The 23,137-nt window shown below is 42.0% G+C and overlaps 1 protein-coding gene across 10 annotated transcripts in view; it reads left to right on the forward strand.

The window, feature by feature from the left end:
* Window positions 1–6,244: 6,244 nt before the first annotated feature.
* caskin1 (CASK interacting protein 1) overlaps window positions 6,245–23,137 on the forward strand; it is a 137,720-nt gene continuing 120,827 nt past the window's right edge. For 6 of the 10 annotated variants that reach the window (XM_031318660.2, XM_031318661.2, XM_031318665.2 and 3 more), the window contains exon 1: window positions 6,245–7,054. In XM_031318660.2, the coding sequence (XP_031174520.1) occupies window positions 6,961–7,054 (94 nt within the window). In that variant the 5' untranslated portion in view covers window positions 6,245–6,960. The remainder of the gene's footprint in view (window positions 7,055–23,137) is intronic. The other 4 variants (XM_031318662.2, XM_031318664.2, XM_031318663.2 and 1 more) reach the window with 1 other exon arrangement.

Genomic DNA, 23,137 nt, shown 5'->3' on the forward strand with positions numbered 1-23,137 from the left:
ATGGAAAAAGGCCGATTGTAAGATGCATTCAAGTGCTCTTTTTAAACCCGTAATGATACCATTTTTCACAGAAAAGTAATTCATTATCGTCAGTAAGGTTTTCAGTGAGGTCCAAGTAGTGGTGGAAGAAGTATTCAGATCCTTTACTGAAGTAACAGTACTAATACCACACTGTTAAAATAGTCTGCCCTGCATTGAAAATGTTACTTAAGTATAAATATTTAAGTATAATCAGGAAAATGTGCTTCAAATATTAAAAGTAAAAGTACTCAATGCAGACAAATCCTCACATTTTAGAAAATGTTTAATGGTCTAATCATTTCAGCTGGACTTGTAGGCCTGTATATTGTTGGGTAGTTTAACTTATAATAAAACATCATATTTTATAAACGACATGTGTTTTGTGTGCAAAAATCTTAATTTGTAAAGTAACTAACTAAAGCTGTCAAATGAATGTAGTGGAGTAAAAAGTAGGCCTACAATATTTTTCTCTGAAATGTAGTGGAGTAGAAGTAGAAAGTGGCATGAAAAGAAAAGACTCAAGTAAAGTACAAGTACTTCAAAATTGTACTTAAGTACAGTACTTGAGTAAATGTACTTAGTTACATTCCACGACTGGGTTCAAGTGGTTTCCAAGACCCTCACTACGGTAATTTTATAATGCAAACACTATTTCTCAAAGTTTTGTGTGTTCCTTGTCAGAGTTCAGTCATTAAATCTAATTTCAAATTACCAACTAAATCCACTGTTACATGGAGATTTGCTAGTTTGCTCAATTTCTGAATATTCTGAACCTTCTGATGTTTAATGTCATAAGAAAAGACACCAAAATAAAACAAAGAAAGCAGTGCTATGCAACAAAGTGTTTTGTTTATTAGATGTTTTTTTTCTTCTTTTCTTATTACATTTTTAAGCTGATGTGCTGACTGTGATAATGTACTTACCTACAACTTGGTATAACTATATTCAATAGTAGATGCATATTCCAGCCAGCGGTTTATCTTAAAATGGGCACAAAAAGACAAATGTTTTTACTTATCATTGCTCATTCTCTCAGTGCCTCAATAGTTCCAATAACGAGGCTAAACACTGATAGCCTTCCCAGGAGGTGCATGCTTTGTGACTGGCCACTTGAGGGCAGTGTTTGATTTTCTGAATCCTTCACACAACAGCCCTATTTCAGTTCTTGTTAAATGAAGTGACTCTCATGTGGTTTCATGTGTAGTGTTAGCCTGATAAGCATTACTATACTATTCCCTTTAACCACACACTAAACAGCTATTCCAATCTCCAATCCTTTAACCACCATGCAGTCAGAAAGATATGCTTCTGGATTCAAATGGAAAGAGACATATAGATACATCTCATTTAGGTATGAGAATGTTACATTCAATGGGCAAAATGTTTACTGAAATATTATGAAATTGTGCCACTACATACTGTCTATTAAATATGCATCTAAGCACTTCATCTCTGCTGCTTCTTCTTATATCCGCTTCCAAAGATCAAAGTTGTCCTTGTCCTTTAAAGCATTGCAAGGTGTAATATTTGCTTTATCTTAAAACAGTCCCCTGTCTTGTTTTCATGTGTGCAAAGCTTACATGTACCAATTTCTCTTAGAACCCAGAGAAAGTACCATACTGGTTAGGAATTTCACTCCCCATACCACACAATAAACACACACTGATAGAGAGAAAGAGAACAGGTCTCCCTTTGGGTGTAATAAATATGGCTACAGTAAGTAGCTCGTGAATCTACAGTTTCCTCCTTTTGGACATAATATAAAATCGTGTCTCAAACCAACTGTTCCTGTCTAACAATGCCAGAAAAAAAGACACACAGAAAGATGGAGAGGGAGGTATGAGTGTTGCAGGTAAACTCTAAAATTATGAGCATTTATACATCATAGTGTGGGGAAAGTGAGCAGCTTTTGCATTAACAGAGACAGATTTATAAATATGCTCATGGGCTACTCTTCAGTATTCTTACATAACTCACTGGATATGTGGAGGAGGCAGAGAGCAGCATCCAGGCACTGCCCACACACACACACACACACACACACACACACACACACACACACGCACATGCACACACACAATGGAGAGGAGAGTGGAGTTAAAAATCTGGAGGAGGTTGGACAGAGAAAGAAAACAAGTTTGTTGTTGCAGTTAGAAGTCAGGGTCAAAATCACTGATATGTGCTCTGCTTTCCCCAATTGTCTTCATGACCACAGCATGTGCATTCACTGTAGGTTCTATATGTAGGGTATACAGGTTTGTGAAGAGACTGGATTCCTAAAAATGCATCAAATATTACAAATATAAAAACTTTGTGTACTTTGATATGTTATCTAAAAATTGAATCTGAAGGATAAGTTTGACATTACTGGGAAATTCTCTCATTTGCTTTTTTGCTGAGCTTTAGATGAGAAGATATCTTTGGCTACAGTGAATATGAAGCTACAGCCAGGAGACAATTAGCTTAGCATAAAGACTAAGAACAGGGTGAAGTCTTTGTGCTAAAGCTAAGATAACCTGCTGCCAGTGGGTAGCTTTATATACACCGTATAGCCACGAGAGTGGTATTGATCCTCACATCTAACTCTCAGCAAGAACGGAAATAAATGTATTTCCCAAAATGTAGAACTATTCCTTTAAATACAGTAATTACAGAAACATACAGAAAATTAAAATGTGTGGCTAAGCATTAGTGGCATTGTGATGACAGGTGACATAAATGATGCTAGAGTATTACCATTTCATGAAGGCCCTGACTGATGGGAGTGCCTGAATCCCGGATGAAAGAGTTTGTAATTGCATTCTTTGTAAGGAACAGTGTTTCCAGCCATTTAACAACAGCATACAGGAATGTTTCAAAGCAGTGTGATATACAGGAGGATTTAAGATATCCACTTCTATGCCACTTACATAGATAATCACGTTTTTTCATGGGAATGAAAGGCTGATGGGAATGTTAGGCCCTATTTGGTCACAAACCAAAGTACTGGACAAATCAAAATGTTGACCTGATGATGGTTTTTGACAAAGAGCGAAGGGATCACTGATCAAGTTAAACCAATTGTAAATAAACAGTGTAGGCTTCTGTTTAATCAACAAAGTCGATTAGTGTTAATGGGACCCTGTTAAGCTTTTCCGTATTTTCACGCACCAAGAATGCATTTGAAAATCTCACTGCGCGCAATTGGATAACACTACCACCAATCACAACAATACACGGGGTGACGTATCCAGAGCCCCATAAGCTTAGCTACCAGTGGAGCTAACTGGTAGATTAAACTGTCCTCATCTCGCCTCTGGCCCGCCTATATCAGATACACCGATGTGATTGGTGCAGCTCGGCTACAAGGGCATAGTTAATGAGCATCGTTTCTCAATGCCAGAGTGACTCGCTGAGCAAATTCAAATTGTGCTCTTGCGAGAACTCTGGAAGCTTCAAATAATGAGGTAAACATCTTTCAGAGAAATCCCTGTTCTGATCGGATTTTTCTACTCTCGGCCCAGTGTCGCATAACTCGGAGCTGGGTTGCTATGATTGGTCATCTGCTCCAGGCAGGCTACTGAACGTGTTTTTTCTAGGCTAATGTTACTGCAGTTGTTCATTGCCACAAGTACTGTAGCTACATGCTAACGCCAGAGAAGCTGTAATCTTTGCTACCAATGTTCGTTTCTCGTCGATTCCAGGTCACATTACTGCTGAAATATATCCGGTTGGGTAGTATTTGGTGTAAAATATACTGTATATATATATATATATATACAGTATATTTTGACAGTAAAAAGTACCGCTATATTCTCTTACTGTCCATTGCTAACTATAGTAGCTGCATGCTAACGGCAGGGAAATTATATATTTATATATTTAATATTTGGTTTATAAGGTTTATTATTATATTATTGGTGTTTTTCACTGTGCAAAGTCCAGCTACAACAGGAACGGTGGGTGATACAGAAAGCTGACCAATCAGAGCAGACTGGGCTTTTTTGGGAGGGGGGCTTAAAGAGACAGGCGCTACAAAAGATTGTCTTATACAGAGGCTGAATACAGGCGCAGCAGCCATGGGCAGTATGAGCAAGATAAAGTGTTTTTTGAACAGTAAAGCTTTAGTTTGAGTAGAAACACAAAATACAAGAATGAACCTGAAAATGCTATATAATAGCTCCCCTTTAATTGAATATTTGCAATGACCTCCTTCCATCCATCCATCCATCCATCCATCCATCGTCACCCACTTATCCGGGGTTGAGTCGTGGGGGCAGCAGCTCCAGCAGGGGCCCCCAAACTTCCCTTTCCCGAGCCACGTTAACCAGCAGTGACTGGGGGATCCTGAGGCATTCTCAGGCCAGGGTGGAAACATAATCTCTACACCTAGTCCTGGGTCTTCCCCGTGGCCACCTCCCAGCTGGACGTGGTGCCCAGGGGGCATCCTTACCAGATGCGCAAACCACCTCAAATGGCTCCTTTCGATGCAAAGAAGCAGCGGCTCTACTCCGAGTTCCTTATGGATGACTGAGCTTCTCACCCTATCTCTTAAGGAGACGCCAGCCAACCTCATGAGGAAACCCATTTCAGCCACTTGTAACCGCCATCTAGTTCTTTCGGTCATAACCCAGCCTTCATGACCAAAGGTGAGCGTAGGAGTGAAAATTGACCAGTAGATTTACAATGACCTACTGACTATATTGGCTTTGTAGCCATGTTTTTCACAGATTTGTGGCCCGTCTGAAATACAACTGTTGGATGGATTGCCAAGAAATGTTGTACAGATATACACGGTTCCCCGGACTTTTACTTTAGCCATGTCACCATGAGGTTGACATTTGTGGTTTTGCGTAAAATAAATATTGCCATGAAATTTACACACATTCATGTGCGCCTTGGAATGAATTTTGATAACTTTGGTGATCCATTAGCTTTTCATCTAGCACCATCATCAGGTCAAAGTTTCAGTTTAGAACAACTGAGACAGCCCAACTCAAAGTAATTTCCTCTTATCTGTGTCACATTGGTTTCTCCACTGCCACGCTTCTTTAGGAGACTAGCGGCTAGTGACTGAACGTGAACGCAGATTATGACCGATTATTTTGCCCCATAGTCACCACAGTAAATATTGGACCCATTCTTCACAAGCTACTAATCTCCTGAACATTCTGACACTAAAATGACATTTTTCAGATGGACAAATCAGGAAAAAATTAACTTTGTTTGAGACCTCTGTCACATGAACAAACTTTAGCGAGATCTGGCAACACAGATAAGCTAACGTCAACTAGCCTAACGTTTGCGAACGACGTAGCAAAACAAATTTTCGTAATGCTCCATAGGCCTATGTCTTTTAGCGGTGTAAATATCTAATGTTGGCAAAAGAAAATGTTTACATTATACAAATATAACTTTTCATCCATCCACACACCGTTCACTACACTTTCAAACGAGGTCCACATTGGCGCAGTGTGTAATGCTAATATTTGGTGCTTATTAGCAAATGTTAGCACACTAAACTTAGATGATGAACATGGTAAACATTTTACCTGCTTAACAACATCATGTTGGCATTGTCATTGTGCAGTAAGCGTACACCCTTACGTGGCTGTATAGACTTTGTTTTCCTCCTACACGCTCCAATTTATGCTTTGTGTAATATGATGTAGCCTAGTATTGCTGCAGTAGCCTAGATCATTGCTGCCCTGTGCAGTGCCATAGGAAAAAAGGGGAGCGGGGCCAGTTCTTTCAGGGGAGCTAGAATTTCTCTCTACACACCTGCTCAGGAGGCTTTTTACACTGAGGCAGGTGTGTCTTTATAAAATGTGATAGAGGACCGTGCGTTTGAAATCGCTTTTCTCAGATAACTGTAATGGATTACATCTCTAACTCTGCATCACTTGGGGAAAGGGTAGGCTATATGCAGTGAAGCTAATATAGCCAACTATCCAATAAGAAGAAGAGAGTTGAACACATTGATTAGGCTATTCACTTTGTCTGTACCTTCCTTGGCAGCTGAATAAATCTCCGCAGCTTCTCTGTAAAGCAAAGAGAGAGGGCCATAGAAACAGAGCCAGAGAGAGATGAAAAAAGGAGGCGGGAGAGCACCGCGCTCCTGGTCCGCCCCCAAGTTGCAGCACGAGCCATTTAGCGGTACGAGCTGGGCCAGCTGTAGAGCGCGCGGGCGCGTGTACGTCCCCCCCCCCCACCCCCACCCACCCCTCACTACCCCTGCCCCCCACGCGGAGAAAACCATTACCAAATACAGAGCCAGAGTGCACGCGGAGCGATGGCTGCAGCAGCAGCAGTAGCAGCAGCAGCCCTGGACTGTGTTTACGACGCAGAGCACGAGAGCGGCAACCTCGGGAGAAACGGACACCGCACGCATCCGATTTTTAAACGCACAATCATTTAGGCTACTCTAGCTTCCTGAGCCTGCGAGGCTACTCGCTTCATCAGTCCGTTTGACGTCCCCTGCCTTCAGCGAGGCGAGGCTGTCTCCCGTTCGGTTTTAATCGTTGTTTCGGAGCGCAGCTGCAAGGGGAGACGAATCAGCCTCCCGACGTTATCACAGATGAGGAGCGCGAGCAAACCGTGGAAACGAGAAACCAATCATCTCTACCATCAAAATATCACACGCACGCGACGCCAGCGCGCTGATACTGGAATCTAGAACGGCCGCCGTTGCCCCCGGTCCCGTCCACATTAAGCGGCGCTGCCTGCCCTTAGCTGGGGGAACCCGAGAGCATCCCTCCATCCCACCCCAGTCTATCCTTTCCCTCTCTCACCCCATCATATGCCAGAGCTTTAGGTGGTCTCATCCAGTCAGGGACCAGGGGGGAGGAAGAGGGAGGCTGTTCGTGGCCGCTGTAGACGCACCCTCCGCGTGGTGAGGCTGGGGTTGAAGCGCCGCTGTCTCGGAGGATGCTGCGGGAGTAGAGCGGCTCAGAGCGGAAGATGGGGAAGGACCAGGAACTGCTGCAGGCGGTGAAGACCGAGGACCTGCTCACCGTGCAGAAGCTGCTGCAAAGGCCCCGGCCAGGGAAAGCAAGTAAGACATTCTATTCTGTTCTATTGTAGGCGGAAGCCTACTTAAAAAAGATAATAACACAGCGTTGGTATTCTGTTGAAAACCTACCCCTCTGATTGGCTGTTTGTTGCTACTATTAGGCCTAACTGATGATGATGATATCTGGATGATGTGTATGCATGTGTGTATGTGTGTGTGTGTGTGTGTTTGTGATTGAGAGAGTGAGATGGAGAGAGCAAGGGTGAAAGAGAGAGGAGGGGTTGTATGCATCAGGGTGTTTCAGAGAAGATTAGTGGTGTGATTGGAGACTGACAGCCCATCTTGAAACCCCTGTCTGAGTGCACTGCAGCAAGGGAGAGAGAATGAGGGTGGGAGAGCTGCTGTGTTTTTGGATGAGGGATCCGTTTGACCCTCTCAGGAGTGAGTGATGTTGCCGGTGGCCATGTGATTGTTAGGTTTTTCAACATCAGCTTCAATGACAAACACAGACATACAGGGATCCAGATAACATGGCTGGTTAAACCTTGTGTGTGTGTGTGTGTGTGTGTGTGTGTGTGTGTGTGTGTTTGTGAGGAGTAGAATCTCTATTCTATTCTGCTTCCCCTGGTCTATATGACTCTGCTCTTCTACTTGTTTTATTTTCTGTATGCAATGTAGCACTACATCATCCAAAAATGCTTCGCTTCCACAGCCCACTCTAATGTGTGGGCAATGCAGAGTGGCGCCAGAGAGAGAGAGAGCTGCGGATAGACCATTCTGTCAAGCCATGTAGCTGCCATACTGATAAATACTGGCTGATACCGTTATCAACAGACAGGGGAAGATGCTATAAGGGCTCAAGTGCATGGCATACAATTTCTGCAGATTTAAGTTTAAAAATAGTGAGTCTTTCAGTTAAAAAATCATCCCATTCTACAGATCCAGTCCAGACAGAGTCCCCTCACTATCCAATAGCTAAAACTGTTCCAGGCAGGGAGGTTTGCAGCATCTGACCTGGTGCTCACACTGGATATTCATGATGCGTTCCATTTACCTCGGGAGTCAGAAGCCGGAGCTGAGAATGACGTCCCGAGTAGACCATAACTGTTATTTCACAGTGGGGTTTAGCTCTAGCCAAGTTAGCAATTGCAAGCAATACCAGTTGATGACATCACATTAGGCTGTATTTTATGCGCACAAACAACATAGCAACATGCCCACAGATAGTTGGGCAGTACTGTGTGAATGACTCATTTAATGAAACAAAAATAAGACGGACAGAAGTGCTAATACACTGTATATTACTACAGCTTTCACTACTGTTGATGCACGGAGCAGCCATGTAAGATTTTGAGCTCGGCTTTGGTCGGGGTTGGTGAGGCTGTCCCGAGTCGAGTTGAAATTTTCCGACTGGGAATTTCAACTTCCCTGTTCAAATGGAACACACCATTAGACTCCAAACAGCAGGTGGGCCTCATCTGAATAAAAGGAGCCGGTGTCGATGACAGAGATTGGTCCAGAACTGTGGCTGTCTTGCGTGTGATGACTTTATGACAAAAATCATTGACACTGAACAACATCAAGCCCGACATTTCTCCTCTTTGATTCACTAATATTAGGACCCTGTGCGTGTGTGTTTTCAATTATTCCGGCTAATTAGACCTCTGTGACACATATGTGGGACCTTTTAATTGGATCTTTATTACCCATAGTCTCGCTTTGCTCTGGCTAGTCCACACAGCATTCCGGCTCTGTTTTTTTTCGGCATTTCTTTGTGCTCATATTATTATTATTATTCATTGTGTTATATATCTTTTGTGTTCATGTTATAGGTTAACAAAGTGAAAAAGCCCAAAGTCCACCCCCAAAGGGACTTACCATCTCCAACAGAAAACACTGTTGACAATCTGCTCCAAACAGCTCTATTGTAGTCCAGCCTTTACTTCCGTCACTTTGTAACACACGTTATAATGCTCGCCTAGCTGCTAGCGTGGCACGCCCTCATACTCTGCTTCTTAATGGCTAGTTGTCCTTAACTAGTTACTGTGCATCTGTGACTCCCAACAAAGATGGTACAGAAGTGAGATGTCTCACTCTGTAGCTAAAACAGAGAGCTCAACACACAGGGTGAAAAGAGGAGCTGCAGCAATGTGCAGTACGACGAAAATATATGGTGTTTTTTGAAAATTAAACCATGTAAACCTATTATGAACCTGAAAATGAGCATAATATGAGCACTTTAAACCAATCACAGTCGTCATGGGCGGTGCTAAGCTCCGCACGGAGCCGCTGCAAAAGCCTCAGGAAGGAACTTGTTTTGGTGGAACATGTAAGTTGTTTTAGTCGTGCAACAGAAAACTCAGGTTGGACAGATAGTCTAGCTAGCTGTCTGGATTTATCCTGCAGAGATCTGAGGAGCAGTTAACCATAGTCCTCATAAATCCACCGGAGTTTAAAATTCCAACACAAAGAAAGCGGAAGATAACGGACATTGGCGAAAAGTCATGCATCCGGCAGAATTTCCTGCAGTACTGTAGCAATCCCGGAAGTGGAACGTCGTGAATATAGACTAATGTACCCATAACCATGAAAGACTCAAGGCAGGTTCAATACTGGTTTCCTGGTCTAGCCGAAATACTAACTGCGTGTCAATCACTGCTCATGCACACACATTGATTCTCCCTTGTGGGGGGAGGGGCTTAGGAGACCATTTTGGGCTTTAGCACAAAGGGGGGGAGGGACTGAGAAGTTGTCGATGTTCAAATTCTTTGGCTAAGTCCTGGATCTTCGCAATCCCACCTACAGCACCTTTAATCTCGCTTGCTTTAAAGCAACACCAACGATTCTTTTGTACCTTAAAATAATGTTTCCAAAATGGTTTCAGTGGTTCATCAACTCGTAACAGGGTGAACGGCACTCCTGCATTCGCTTTGCGGCTCTCTATCGGCTATAACCGCACCCGCAATGGAAAATTCCGCTTCCAACCTGTAGGGGGACCGAAGTGGAAAAGTAGTTTGGTGTTGCTTTAATACATTTCTGGGTGAAACGGGTTATTGGATGTGACATAATGTGGGAAGGGAGTATATATTAAGGCGTATAGAAAGCATTATTTTTGGACTTATTTTATAGAAAGCTAACTTTTACACTGCGATACGATAAAACAGATGGCAAAGCTCACTCTGCAGGACTCTGTGGTGTACAGCACAGCTTTAAGACAGTTTGTAGGAAGCAGTGGGGTGCACTGCATGACTGCAGGCGGCCAACAGTGGAGCAGAGCACATACAGGAAACCCCTTGCGTTAAAGATAGTCTGCAGATGGACGGCCTAGTGCAAAATACAGACATCCCTTAAGTAGAAAAAAAAAGAGTTGGTAGGGTCCAGCGTATTCAGCTAGTGCCCAAAATACAGTAGTGTCTGTTGAACTCAGTGGAGTACATTATGTACAAGAGCACATCACACATCACAAAATAGCCGTTAAGCTGTAGTGAAGTGCACTTCAGCTGGAAGCCCCTCTCAGAACGCTGCTTAGTACATCAGATACAGAGGACAGGTAAGCCCTCAAACAAGTTTTTTTCAGGCGTCAGCCAGTTGCTCGCAGCACACACAGATGTGCATCGAATATGAGCCGATCCTCAGTGGATTGCAGTGCATACACAGTGCAGCTAAAGCAATTTAAAGCCGATTCTGCAGGTGGAAGAGGCAATAGCCTGAGACATGCTGCTTCTTATAAGCCCTCTGTTTATTACAATCTATTAGGGATCTAACGATGCATCGTGAATCGGTTATAAATCAATATAAATGTGTAAAGATTACAACCAGTTGAGATAAAAAAAATTAATCGTGATGCAATTTTAAATGTCCTATAGTACATGTACATAGTACATTTACTTAAGTACAATTTTAAGGTACTTTGACTTTACTTTTGAGTATTTACATTTTCTCCTAGTTACTTCTACTCCACTACATCTCAGAGGGAGAGAGAGAGTCTCTACTTTCAGATTAAGATTTTACATAAAAAGATTCTAGAAATAAAAACAATAATGCTTTATTAAACGCATCCATCATTTCAGAATTATTTCCATGTTTTCTTTATATATATAGTCAGGTACTAGGAGACAAAGTTTGAGACTGAGTTTGAGTGTAGTAATATTAATGGCAGTATAAAAAGTAATATTACTGTAATGGCAGTGTGACTATATTCCTCCGTCCGGTATTCCTGCTGCTTTATACTCTCTGTATACTCATATTTAAACGAGCAGCATGCAGGCAGACATGCTGGACAATCAATCATTCATCTGGCATCTAATGGCTGCCATCACTCCCAAATAAACACATAAACCGCATCATTGGCTGAGTACAACATTTTATGGTTCCATCTTGAGGTTTGCCCTGCTATAACTTACACTTATGTCTGGTTTGAAGTACCATCTTGCTTAACTGAAGGTGTTTATACAACATTCAAGGTCTCTCCCACTCTCTCTTTCAAAGCCCTGCCTTTCCAGCATCACACTGAATTTCATTGTTTGTATTAGAACTGCAAAGATTAATTGATTATTCGATTAGTTGTCAAAAGTATTTCATTTTCAGTATGTCGTTTTCTGTAAAGAAAAGAAAAGAAGTCTAAATTCTCTGATTCCAGCTTGTTAAATGTGAATATTTTCTAGTTTCTTCTCTCCTATGTGACAGTAAACTGAATATCTTTGAGTTGTGGACAAAACAAGACATTTTAGGACAGGCTTTATCGATTAATTGAGAAAACGATCAGATTAATCAACTATGACAACAATCACTAGTTGCAGCAATGGTATTGCAATTGTATCACTAACGCTAGCACAGAAACGGATTTGTGCTACACAAACTGGTTAACACTCTTTGTGAAATCTCATTTGTGGACGTGAAAAGCGAAGTAAACCGTATTTTTTCTCAGTTCCTGAAAAGCTGAGTGTTTTTCGGGGGATCGTGTCTGCAGGACACTGACATTACATGAGGCGGGCTGTGGGCCATTCTTTCAGCAAAAAAACCAAACAAATGGGGCAGATAGAAGCAGCAGCGAGGCAATAATGACAGAGTGGAGCTGAGAGTCCCAGACAAACAGCAGGGAAGTGTAACCCAAGGCTGATCTTAACACAGACCTGTTTGTCATCTAGCATTAAATACAATGCTCATAGGACGGATGTGTGTGTGTGTGTGTGTGTGTGTGTGTGTGTGCGTTTGTGGGTCTGGAAAAGGCTCTGCCCTGCTGCAACTAATTTACTCCTACTCAGGCCAGACATACAGTCTGTACAGATACACCTGCATCACACACACATGCACGCACGCACACACACACACACACACACACACACACACACACACACACACACACACACACACATACACATGTAGACACTCATGCAGACACATCTGGCACCATCTGGAAAGCTATCATCAGTTTGCTGTCACTCAGCACCCCCCTCTGCACATGGCACTAGACAAGGTTGTGTGTGTGTGTGTGTGTGTGTGTGTGTGTGTGTGTGTGTGTGTGTGTGTGTGTGTTTACATGGAGCAGACCTTGAGTGTGACCTGAGGTCTGTGTTTGTCAATGGGCTGTTTCAGTGTTTGTGTGTCAAAGTGGGTGGTGTAATCTGTATTGATGGTTGTTTATTGTGTGTCATTAAATGATGTGTGTGTGTGTGTGTGTGTGTGTTTGTGTGTGTGTGTTTGTGTGTTTTACACACATCAATGCAATGATTAGGATTTAACCTCCGGCACGATGTTTGCTGCCATGAGAGTCTGACACATACTTCCATCGCTGCACAACACCTTTCTGCCTCCTCCTTTTTCTTTCTTTGAAGCCAAGAGAGATGCTAATGCCCACCGACCATTCTAGATACCAACCCCCTGTCTCTTAACCCTCTCCCTCTCTCTCTCTCTCTCCCTCTCTCACTCCCTCTCCCCCACCCACCCCATCTTTCTGTGTTGATGTGCGAGGCTGGCAGAGGACTGGAGCAGATGATTGCATCCACACCAGTGCACATTCACAAAGGAGCAGGCAGGCAGGCAGAGAGGAAGCTTCACATACTGTCACAACTGTGCTCTGTCTGTAACTATATGCCTCAGCGAGAGAAACATGCTGTGCAAGAAGCTTGTTTTGTTTTGTAGGGTGCACTTATATTATAGTGCACATTATTCTTTTTGCACCTTAGTGCCCATGGTGCTAGCTTTTTGTGCTGCAGTGCTGTTAGAAATTGCTGAAATAGAAATCAAATTGTAATACTTCATCTTGTTCATGCTTTAGTTTCAATTAAAGTGTTACCAAATGACCATGCATTTACTTAGAAATAATCCATAATTAATAATCCAATATAAACCATAGGGCTGGGTTTGATTTTCTGATTCAAATCAATCTTCATTTGAATGATCCAATATCGATTCATAAAATCCAGAGATGGATCTTTTTAAAGCTACAGTGAGATATTGGTATCGTATGAAGCTAGACAATCTAAGGTAGGCTATTAATGTCATGCTAAATAACGCTCCAAAGTTAGGTGAAATTTTGGCGAGGAGAAAATCAGCTGGCATGACCGTTTTTACAGATGTATGGCTTTAGGTATACCGTCTCTGCACCACACCCTCTGTACTAAAGAAAGCACTAGTACAATTTTTTTTTTTTGTCTCTATTTGGGGTCGGTTCTTAACGACAACATTAAAATTGTCTTAATAATGCACCAGGTTAAAGGGTTCCTTGTACAATTTACAGCATTGGTTCTCTGAGAATCTCTTTCATATCCAAGCAAAATAGGTTTTGCAACTGAGAACATCCTGAATCGAATGGATATTGAATCGAATCCAAACGAATCTGGGCCTTGTGAATTCGATACAATTATTATTGTGCAAGAGCTACCTTTGCACAGAGACTTAAATTTTCTTCCAAAATCACCAATTTTTGCAAATTTCTCGCAAAATTTAGACTTCCTGTGCTGATTGTCCAGTCCAATCATGGCAATCTTTACACAAATTTTAGGTCCTTCAGATGAGATTTGGTGTAAATGATATGATGAACATGTTGCATCAGCTCAGAGAGCCTTGAAGATATCATGAAGTATGCTGTGGTGGTTTAATTCCAGCATGCTGTGTTTTCTCCGTTAAGCATAATGACAGCAGCAGCAGCAGCAGCAGCAGCACGGACACATAGATAGACAGATAGCTATGTAAGATCTGACGGAATGCTTTATTTATGAATATCTGTGCTGGGGCAAGTCAATCAAGTGCACCACACAGACTTATGCAGGAAGCGAGAGAGAAGCGAGAAGGAAAAAAAAAAGAAAAAAAAAGTCAGACAGTCTTATTGATTCTTTGATTATTGAGTTTTATCTTGAAAACAGCTTTCGAAATGAAAGAAGTTCAGGATTGGCTCGCGGTGCTCGCTGCGTTTTCCTCCAAAACATCATCACTCACCTCTCTGCTGAGCTGACTGCCTCCATGATTAAATTACAGAACAGATGGGGGGAGAGAGAGAGAGGGAGAGGGAGAGGGAGAGGTGGATGGATATTTGTTGCTTTGAGGAAAAGGGAATGGTGAGAGCAGTTGCAGAAGAGAGAGAAAGGGCAGAAAAAGAACTAGGATGAGACATCTTGTAGTGAGACAGATGGAGGAGGGGTGATGAAAGGCTGCAAATGAGGAAAGGGAGAACAGGGCGATGAAACAAAGGGATAGCTGAACACATTCAGTCATGTCCACCTCTTTTATTCCCACAAATAATACTCACTTACTCACTCACTCACTCACTCACACACACACACACACACACACACACACACACACACACACACACACACACACACACACACACACACACACACACACTTTTACCCATCTGCACAATGCGCTGCACCAAAAATAACATCCACATAGTTTCATGGGTCAGTGGCAAGTTCAGGGAGAATAGGAGAGCACAGGAAAGGTGAGGAGATGATGGGAGGAAGGGGAACGTGTGGATATGGAGGAAGGAAAGGAAAGGTGATGATTTGCCTGGAAAGTTAAGGAAGGGAAAGAAGGAAAGGACAGGACAAGAGAGCACAGGAAAGGAAATGAAAGAAAGAAAGGAAAAGATAGGACAGCACATGGAATTAAAAGAAAGGAAATAACACAAAAGGAAAGGAAAAAGATAGGACAGCACGTGGAAGAAAAAGGAATGAGAGAAAAGGAAAGGACAGGACCGGAAGTGAGAGAAAAGGACCGGACGTGAGAGAAAAGGACAGGAAAGGAAAGGAAAGGAAAGAAACTAAACTGCCAGGAAATGAGAGAAAAGGAAAGGACAGGAAACGGCCGGAAGTGAGAGAAAAGGAAAGGAAAGGAAATGAGAGAAAAGGAAAGGACAGGGCCGTGAGAGAACAGGACAGAACAGGACAGAAAAGGGCAGGAAATGGGACTCACATCGTGCATTGACATGGAGGACGTGGGAAGTGAAGTGGTTAGCAAAGGAGAGAGAAAGGAACACACAGGACAGGAAATGCAGTTAAGGAAGAGCTGTTAATAAGGAGAGAGGAGCAAAGGTGGGACAGAAATAAATAGTGTTATACGAAGTGTGATATGACCGTTAATGGTGAATACCAGCACACCTATTCTATTCTATTGTATTATATTCTATTGTAGCCATAGTGCAGATTAACAGGATGAGAGGGGAAGGGGAGTAAGTGGTTTAGTCTGGATATAAAGACCACCCACAAAATGACAAGAGCAGCGGGGTGGGACCTCCTGTGCTCAATCAGCACCGATTATAGAGGTGGCATTAACCACCTACTGTACAGGCTTATACGCACACACACACACACACACACACACACACACACACACACACACACAGACTAGCACCGAGAGGTGCAGACTCTGTTGGAATTTTCATTATCGGTGTTATGATTGTTAAGGTAGAAGTTTAAAAGTTGTCACGCTCTTTAACACGCACACACACACATACGCACGCACGCACGCACGCATACACACACACACACACACACACACACACACACACACACACACACACACACACACACACACATACACACATACATACAGCATAATTTGCTGGCAAAATCCTATGCAGACATGAGAGTTGAATCTCAAAGATGTGAGAGAGAAAATAAACAACAGACAGCTGAGCCATGTCATTTGGTAATTAGTAACTAATACAGTAGCTGTATGCATGTGTAGGTGTTTGTTAGTGTGCAAAGGTGTGCGTGTGTGTGTGTGTGTGTGTGTGTCTCCTCAACAGCTGCTGCAGAGTGCGACTGTGCTTCTCCATCGCCTTGCAGGATTTTTCCACTCACGCCCTGAATTCATAACATTATGTGTATTCTTACTGCTTTTGAATGTTTGAGCAGCTAATAAAGACAGGAAATGATGCACTTTTTCAGACTCAACTCCTAAACTTAAACTAACATGGTGTGGACAAGGTTTTACTGTACTACATAAGAACCTTTTAGAAATGTTCCGCCCTTCATCCACAGTGAATACATTTAGCATCGCCTCGGGACTTTGTGAATGAATGCCGGTGCTCTTGCTATGTGAGTGGCCACTCAAAACAGGCCTGTGACTCAGTTTGGTTGCCCTACACTGACACACCCTTAGGCCTTTGATATGTGTGAGAGTATATAGAGGGTGGACTGTGTGATATGAGCTTTGGTAAAACATAATAATAAGTATGACATGCTTTTTTCTGCTACAGTACAGGAGAATAAACTGAACCCTACAAATTTCTGCCAAACACCAGTGGATGAATAACTGACTGTTCACTAAGCCCCGCCCCCTTAGTTACTGTTGCTATGGCTGTCAAGCTTTACTTTCTCACACAGCACATATGCAGTTTTGAATGATGAATGGCGGCAGATTAACATTCTTTGTAATTTTAGTAATGGGCCCATGATTTCAGACAGAGGTAGACAAAAGCAGGCTTCTCATTTCTTCTCTTTTCTAATGGATGACTGCTGATTTAAGCTAAGTTAGCGCACTAATTAAGCTAATGTTAGCGCCTTACACTGAAAATGCTGTCTTCAGCTGACTTTTTATTGCCAAGCCAATACCGGCCCACTATGCAACTTGCAGTACAGTAAGTGTGATGTGGAAACTTGAAACCATAGAAATAGAATGAGAATAGAACAGACATTCGCATTCAAATCAACATCACTGTAAAAAACGGTTATATTCTGGCAGCTGGGGAGCCAAAGAAATACTGTAAAATTATGGAAAATAATTTTCTTTTAAAAATACAAATCCTGCTCTTTTACCGCAGACATGTAAATTCACAGTACATTTTTGTAACTTTTTTGTGTTTCTAAAAAATACAGGAAAATTAACGAAACAATTCTTTAAAATTACAGGGTTTTTTTATGGTAAGAGCGCCGGCCATTTTTTTGGGTACCAGTTTTGGGTCAATATATTGACCTTTTCGCGTTTCCTATCACATCAGTCGGTAACTATATATATATATATATATATATATATATATATATATATATATATATATATATATATATATATATATATTTTTTTTTTTTTTATTTTTATTTTTATATATATATAAAAATAAAAATATATATATATATATATATATATATATATATAGGTTTTTATATATTATTTTTAATGGGCAGTTGGTAGTTGTGTTCAGCCCACTACAGAGCACCGCGACGCCGGTTATAGAACTCCTTCGTATCAGCGACAGTTGGTAGTTGTGTTTAGCCGCAAATAGGTGACTGTGAGCCCGGTACAGGCACCGCCAGATGACGGTGCTTTCAGGGGCCGTGGTAGTTGAGTTTAGCCCAGAAAAAGTCTGCGTCATTTGGCCACAACAGTTCGCTTCAGGCACCGAGACGACAAGTTAAGTTTAGAAAAAAGATCGTGGTTTGGATTAAAACACATCCTGGGTGAAAGTATTTAGTGGTGTTGCCGTAGCTAGCTGTCAAAGATGGCGGCCGATCTGCAAATGCGCGACTCACATCATGTAGGGGACTCACATTGTGTCTTGACCGTGGCATTTCAAAGAACTGTGACCATTGTAGCGGGCTAACTCATTCTATGGTTTCTATGGTCAATCCACAGTGCTGAGCGCCATTTTCTACTAACTAGTCAAATGACCGCGGCAAACAGTTCAATGTCCGTTCTACACTCTCACTCTACTCTTACATTAAAGCTGATAAACACACTGTTCAACCCCTTCCTTTCATTTGTTCTGGCTCGCCCTCTATAAAAAGGTAGCTGTCCATTAATGCTACTGTATGCTCACCATCACCATCTGGAGTAACAAAATATCTGCCTGACTGTCTTTTGTAGCGTGTGTGTGCGTGTGCATGTGCGTGTGCATGTGTGTGTGAGGAGTAGAATCTCTATTCTGCTTCCCCTGGTCTATATGACTCTTCTACTTGTATTTTCTGTATGCAATGTAGCACTACAACATCTAAAAATGCTTCGCTTCCACAGCCCACTCTAATGTGTGGGCAATGCAGAGTGGCGCCAGAAAGAGAGCCGCGGATAGACCATTCTGTCAAGCCTGGTAGCTGCCATACTGATAAATACCAGCTGATACTGTTATCAACAGACAGGGGAAGATGCTATAAGGGCCCAAATGCATGATGTGTGTGTGTGTGTGTGTGTGTGTGTGTGTGTGTGGTTGTGGGTGTGTATGTGTGTGCGTCCTCAGGAGGAAATGACCAGAGACCAGAAGGGACTGGCCAGCTGGACAGATGTTGAGTCTGGCCTAGCGCATGTGTGTGGTGTGTGTGTGTGTGTGTGTGTGTGTGTGTGTGTGTGTGTCCATACATAGCCATACATGTGTGATCCAGTAGTTGAACAGATGTTTGGTGTTGGATCTCTGCCCACACAGCTGCATATTTGCAAAAGATTCCATTTAATGTACCTGACCTCTGAGACATGCACTTACAGTTTGTGCAGTATTGTGTGTGTGTGTGTGTGTGTGTGTGTGTGTGTGTGTGTGTGTGTGTGTGTGTGTGTGTGTGTGTGTTTACAAATCCAGCTTTTACAATACTTACTTATCGAAGGCCATTAAACACTTTTGATCTAGATATGAATCCTTTATTCACAGTGTTATCATTTTCTGTAACTCCCTGTCTCTCTGCCTGCTTTGGTTGGATGCTTTCCATCTCATAAAGTTAGCACTGTGAAATCACTCTCTCCCATATTAACCTTCTTCAGTCCCTTTTTAAAAGAGGAAACTGAGCACCTATTGGGCTGTCCCTGACTAAAAAAGTTCTAAGTCGACTATAACGCTCACATGATTTCGTCGACTAATCTATTTGTTGACAGAGCTGTAAAACTGAGTTTCTCCACAAAGAATCACGCAAAAGCACCACTTTAAATCTTGTGTTTTACCAGAGATGTGCTCACAAGTTTCTTCAAAATAAGTCATTCAGCATGAAAAAGCACGAAAAAATGACTAATTGACTTAAGAAATCTTAGTCGACCAAGACCAAAACGACCGAAAGGGGAAAGCCCTAACCTACGTCTTCACACACTGATAGTTATTGTAGAACCCCCCCCCCCCCCCCTCATTAGCACTGCAGGATCCGACTAAAGAAGCATCTTCGGATTGCAACATCATTGCAGCAGCCTGGCAGTAAGTGTGTTACAAGTAGCTACAGCTGTTGCTGCTGCCAAGTCAGGTTTCCATCCAAATGTAACACAAATATAAACCGAATAGTTAATTAGGATCACAGCGACACGCTGGATACCTCTCAGAGAAAATGTAAACTCAGCCTACTTGTAGTGCTTCTTTCAAAATAGCTCCATTTTTTGCAGTTGTTTCTATAGATAGTATATCGATGACGTCACGTGAATGCGGTCCGCCAAATCGTATGGATAAGCGCCACTGTCCGCTATGCGCCATGCCAGGGTGCAATTTGCTGGGGGGGGGGGGTAGATGGGATTTCCCCCCTTCTGGTCTATATATCCCTGCCTCTACTGAATTACTTTTATGTAAACCCCCCTCCTCAAAGTGATCAATGCTACTTCACCAATAGACCATATATTATACAGTATACCTAAAATAGAAGTATTTTAAACTAAGTAAAGTGCTGTAACGTGAACGTGTATAGTGTGATAGAACGATAAAATCTGAGCGGCAGCTGCCGGTTGTATTTAGCCGCTACCGAGCTCCAGGACGCTGGCTACCAGCGGCAGTTGGTTAGCCGCCAATAGGTGACTGTGAGCCGGCTACAGGCACCGCCAGATGACGGTCCTTTTAGGGGCCATGGTTAATGTCAATTTATTTATATAGCACTTTTATGGTAGTGGAGTTTAGCCAGAAAAAGTAAGCGTCAAGTGGCACTGACAGTTAGGTTTAGACACCATAACGACTAGTTAAGTTTAGGAAAAGGATCGTGGTTAAAACACTCCCGAGGAACGAATGAGCGTTTCCTGGGTGAAAGTTTTTTGTTTTTGTCGTGAAGTGAACTCTGCTCTCCGGCTTGAAAGTGCTGTGTTTTATGTTGACACCAGATTGCGCTATTTCATTTTGACATTATTTTCCATTGGATATTGAAGTTCATAAATAAGTGTTTTGGCATGCCTGGCTGAGTGGCACTATATCCATGGTATTGAAAGGGGGATTTCATTTTTTGCATGTTTTGTTGTGCATGATCAAAAACACTCCCCCTGGATATATTTCACGAGTTAAACAAAAAATATGTCATTTTATGGAGAAAATGGTCTCTACCTGTGTAATCTTTGGCTGTCACAACAAGTCCAGTGATAGCAAAACGAGGCAATTACGTTTTTACAGAATTCCAGTGGTGAGAGAAAACGAGGGAGAGGCTGCGAAAGAAGCAAGGAAAGCTAGAAGAAATGTGTGGTTAGCCTGAATCAACCGGAAGAATTTCAAACCTTCACAGAACAGTAGGGTGTGTTCAGATCACTTTATCCAAGGTAATATCTCAAGACATCACTGTCGACTTTAGTAACACTAAGAATTCAAAGTGAAACACCAGTGTATTACTACCTAGGTTGTTCGCAGATCCAGCTCAGTAAGGCAAAGTATTGCAATACCTACTTTAACATTATTTGGAGACAATGTTACAGTTAGCCTGCTGTTAGACATGTCAAGGTATCCCACTAAAGGGATCCCACTCCCCAGCAAATTGATGAATTGTGAAACATCACCAATATTTAATTTACAAAAGTTAGAGGATGTAGAAGAAGGAATTCAGGATGGAATTCTATTTCTATACTAGCTTGTTTCTTTTGTAAAATATGAATCTATCTTACCTTAAAGCAGGAGTGTCAAACTCAGTTTCACTAAGGGCCACACTGGAAAATGAGAATCACATCAAGGGCCAGATATGTCATCGAAAAAGTCAAATATCTTTGATTGTATTACTGCATGTCTCATATAGTCTTCTCACTTACAGTTTGGTCAACAAAAATGTTGAAAAGAAATGCCAAAAACGTTGAAAAAAGCATCAAAAACGTTGAATAAAGCATCAAAAACGTTGTAAAAAGCATCAAAAACGTTGAATAAAGCATCAAAAACGTTGTAAAAAGCATCAAAAACGTTGAATAAAGCATCAAAAACGTTGTAAAAAGCATCAAAAACGTTGTAAAAAGCATCAAAAACGTTGAATAAAGCATCAAAAACGTTGAAAAAAGCATCAAAAACGTTGTAAAAAGTGACAAAAATTAGGTGGGCCAAAATTTATTGTGAGCCTAAATTGAAATGGGGGCTTGATCCGCATTTGGCCAACGGGCCTTGAGTTTGAAACGTGTGCCTTGCAAACCTGGGTTGCATTATTGAGTGAAATGTGCTCTCTTGTTGAAGGAGAAGATAATGTCACTGCCTGCTTTTGTCACTTATTAGTGTGAATCCCCCATGTTTACAATATATTGTGACTTATTTAAACCGTTGTTCCTAACATCACTTGTTAACTCAACATCACATCTGTATGGTTAAGGTTGTGTTATCAGGTCTTAAGGCACACGTATAAGGTTGGACACATTGGTAGGATATAACTAATGTTTAAAGCACGATGTGAAGCTGGCGATGAAGGCCTGCCCTTCACCTAACTAATAAATATTTCAGACTTTTCTTTGTGTAGTCTCATTGACATTCTCTCCTGCTGATTTGGAGGCAGCTATCTGGGTCAGATTTTTTTTTTCCAGGAAGCTTGTCTGAAATATATGTGCATAGACTGATGGTTGGAGATGATCAGGGAACTTTAGACTGGAGGACTTTCAGACCATCTGAACCCAATCCTCAGAGCAGCTGGGAAAACGTGAGCACATTGAGGGAGTGTGTAGCCTCCATCCTCCCTAATGAAAAAAAAAAGGAAAAGATGAAAAGGAACAAATCAACTAGAAGGAAGATAAAACGATGGAAAGAAGAATGGAAAGCTGTAGTGAATCTTGCCCTAGGTGCTTTTAGTGTGTCACAGTTGTCACCGCAGAGCTCATGCTAAGACATGTGATCCATTGCACGCGCGCGCGCACACATACACACACACACACACACACACACACACACACACACACACACACACACACACAGTTCACTCACTCTGAACTTATTCCAATCTCATCAAGTTGATTTCTTCCACGGCGCCATTTCATTTTCCACAGACCCTGAAGTCCATTATCTTGACAGTACTCTGCTGTACTTTGGGTTTAGTGCTAATTTGCAAATGTTAGCATGCTAACAAGCTAAGATGGTGAACATGTAAACAGTATACCTGCTAAAGTTGCTAATGTTGATGTTCAAAGTGCCGCTGTGCCTATATACAGCCTCACAGAGCTGCTAGCATATAGTACTGTATAGACCAAATCCTAATGGTTGTCATACGTAATTGTCAACAAGACTGGATTAATGCGACAGCTACAATAACTTCCGAGTAGAAAACCTCACCATACAATTTAATGTCGCTGAGCAAACAACAACTGGATATACTCTCATCTCGTTCATCTAAAATGCATGTTTGATGCGTTCATACGTCAACGCTTTCACTCACATTCAGTTGGAGACCTACTGTAAAAGACTTAAAGAAAATGACACCACCCAAAACTAGGGCTGCACAATATATCATTTTTTTTAATCGTCATCGCGATATCAACTGGCGCAATAAACACATCGCACAAGGCTGTGACATA

This window comes from Sander lucioperca, chromosome 21 (genome assembly GCF_008315115.2).
Source record: "Sander lucioperca isolate FBNREF2018 chromosome 21, SLUC_FBN_1.2, whole genome shotgun sequence".
Lineage (NCBI taxonomy): Eukaryota > Metazoa > Chordata > Actinopteri > Perciformes > Percidae > Sander > Sander lucioperca.